Source organism: Monopterus albus, unplaced genomic scaffold (genome assembly GCF_001952655.1).
Source record: "Monopterus albus unplaced genomic scaffold, M_albus_1.0 scaffold370.1, whole genome shotgun sequence".
Lineage (NCBI taxonomy): Eukaryota > Metazoa > Chordata > Actinopteri > Synbranchiformes > Synbranchidae > Monopterus > Monopterus albus.
The window spans coordinates 64,304-66,940 of record NW_018128250.1 but is presented as its reverse complement, the minus strand read 5'-3'; the positions used below and the strand labels follow the sequence as shown (position 1 = coordinate 66,940).

General features: G+C 33.0%; 1 protein-coding gene across 1 annotated transcript in view; it reads left to right on the top strand.

Moving 5' to 3' along the window:
* LOC109951207 (serine/threonine-protein kinase Nek3-like) overlaps positions 1-1,274 on the top strand; it is a 4,872-nt gene extending 3,598 nt beyond the window's left edge. Inside the window, exons 4-7 of the mRNA XM_020585554.1 lie at positions 40-123; positions 263-324; positions 1,013-1,111; positions 1,253-1,274. Of these exons, the coding sequence (XP_020441210.1) occupies positions 40-123; positions 263-324; positions 1,013-1,111; positions 1,253-1,274 (267 nt within the window). The remainder of the gene's footprint in view (positions 1-39; positions 124-262; positions 325-1,012; positions 1,112-1,252) is intronic.
* Positions 1,275-2,637: the final 1,363 nt, after the last annotated feature.

Here is a 2,637-nt window from a genome sequence, read left to right as displayed (position 1 = left end):
ATTCCTGCTTTTCTAGAAGTACATTCATTTGTTTTCTAGGTGCTGAGCTGGTTAACTGAGATCAGTGTGGCTTTGAGAACCATTCATGAAAAGGGGTTGGTTCAAAAAGATCTGACGCCAGAGGTACTACACTAAAACACTGTGCAGTTCCATCAAACTTAACCATTAACTATTTTAATACATCTTATCAGTAACATTAATTTTACTTGTTGCAATTCTTAAAGTGACTCAATTTACAGTTTTACCTTTCTTCATTTTGTAGGACATATTCCTCACAGAATTTGGAACAGTGCGCCTGTGTGGATTTCAAAAAGCCCATAAAAAGTACAGTCTTTTTGCTCTTTTAATATTTTATAAGCTAATATACTAACTAAAGTATATGTTTGTATGTTTGTGCACAAAAGTTTGGACATCCTTGGGAAAATGATGTTTTCTTTTTAAAGTAAAAAGAGGTAAATACAACCCCGGCAGCAAACAGACATTTAAAAATTGCCCTAATCCTAAAGAGTTACTTTATGCTTTACAGACTGTGAAGCCCCTCGAGGCATTTTTTTGATAATGTGATTATAAAATTGACCTGACATTTTGGTTTATGAACTTTATATAGATGGATGGATGGATGGATGATAGATGCAGTAATTGTAGAACGTGCACAGGTTTGGGCACTAAGACAGTACAGTATTTATTAACACATCCTTGCCAATCTGAGTAGTAAAGCAAAAAGTACTGTAGTAACACTGTACCGGAGAGGAACAAATAGATTCCACTGAAAACCAAAAGCAAATGTCATGCAGTCAGTCAAAATCTAAAACTGAAAAGAGTCTGATTCTACCACAGGACAATGATCAAAATAAGACTTCAAAATATATAATAATATAATAGCATTAGGCTTAGGGCTTCCATATGTCACTGAGTGTACTCAAAGCTATAGAAAGACAAGTGTATGTGTGTGTTTGTTTGTGTGTATGATATTCATGTATTTGTTTTATTTTTGTTTGTTTTTATCACCCAGTACAAAAACACCTCAGTCAACCACTAATTCAGAATCGCTAGAATCAATGAGCTATATGGCGCCAGAGGTCCTCACACAGGGAACCTATGATGCTAAAAGGTAAAAAGGTTGTTACCAAAATGAGAAATTTACTTGAGACAACACTTTTGTGTTTATTTCCTAAGTTTTTGCAATTCTTTTTTTTTTTTACACAATATTTTGGAACCTGTTCTCATGTTTTCTAACCTATGTGTTCATCAGGAAAATGCAACTGCGATTGTGATAAAAGATGTTATCACTATTGTCGTTTCAGGTCAGAATTGCAATCGGCATAAATATGACATCAGTTGTACCGTGTGAGCACATTCATTCATTCCACACTAATGTGCCAAAAAAAAGATGGACCCAAACAATTTCAATTTCTCCTCTCACGCAATTAGATCCTTTGATTAAATACTATACTTTGATACAATACAGTACAAAAACGAAATTTTAAAAAACATGTCTACTCTATTCAACAACAGTGAACAATGAGCAGTCATGCACAGTAAACTTTTGTACTTATCACCTTATCAAATAAAACATACTGTATACTTGCTATGGTGAAAAATCCAGCCAAATACACTGGTTTCTTGAGTAATTGCTGCACTCTTCAACAAAGCAAAGATTTTGGTGTTGTTTTGTCTTACTCCAACAGTAATAAGCTGAATAAGGATTTTTTTTAAATTTAATTTAATTAATTAAATTATTTGCCTAATGTTGTTACCTGCTTCATTATCAGCATTTGATATTTTTAATGCCTTTTGTACTTCTATTACTACTACCATGATAATATTTTTTGCTTTATTTATAGTGATATTTGGTCACTAGGATGCCTACTCTATGAACTCTGTACTCAAAAAGCAGTGGTAAGTCACACAAAGGTGTACAACTTTGCAAAGATATGTAATCAAAGAGATTAAAAATACAAACATAATCAGACAGGTACTCTCTTGTAAAATATGTAGCAATAAAGAACATTTTATACTTTATAAATATTACATATAATATATTATATTATAGTATAGTTGTTTTAAGAAAATATATACAGTACTACTCTGAAATGTGTGTGCACGGTAAGTCCTACTTTATGGCAGACTCCACTTCCTCAAATAACCAATCTATCAGACGAAACATCCAGTGTTGACTAGCTCAACAGCTGCAAGAACCTTAGAGAAAGGACTGAACTGTTTGATTAAACTGTGTCTTTACAATCTTTCTGAATCTGATTCACAAGCATTATATACATAGTCTTAGCTATCAGACTGGTGTATGTAGCACAAATATTGAGATTGTTTTTGACCTTTCATGAGGTCTACCCACAGTGTTTTTCTCAAACCATACATCATACAGTACATTCATTGATAACTTTGTAACTAAACTTTGTCAATTAATTATCAATTATCAGTTTATCAGTTTAATTCCATTAATTTTCCTCAGCTCTACGGCCAACTCAGTCAGACTGCTTTGAGTTTCACATTCACTCTCTGAAGACCTGAGGAAAAATCACTAAATCTACATGCTACATTAAAAGGCGATTTCTTCCTGATAAGCATACATGTAAAGTATTTTTGTCCAGTACATATATGCTGTTTGTCTACCTGGTG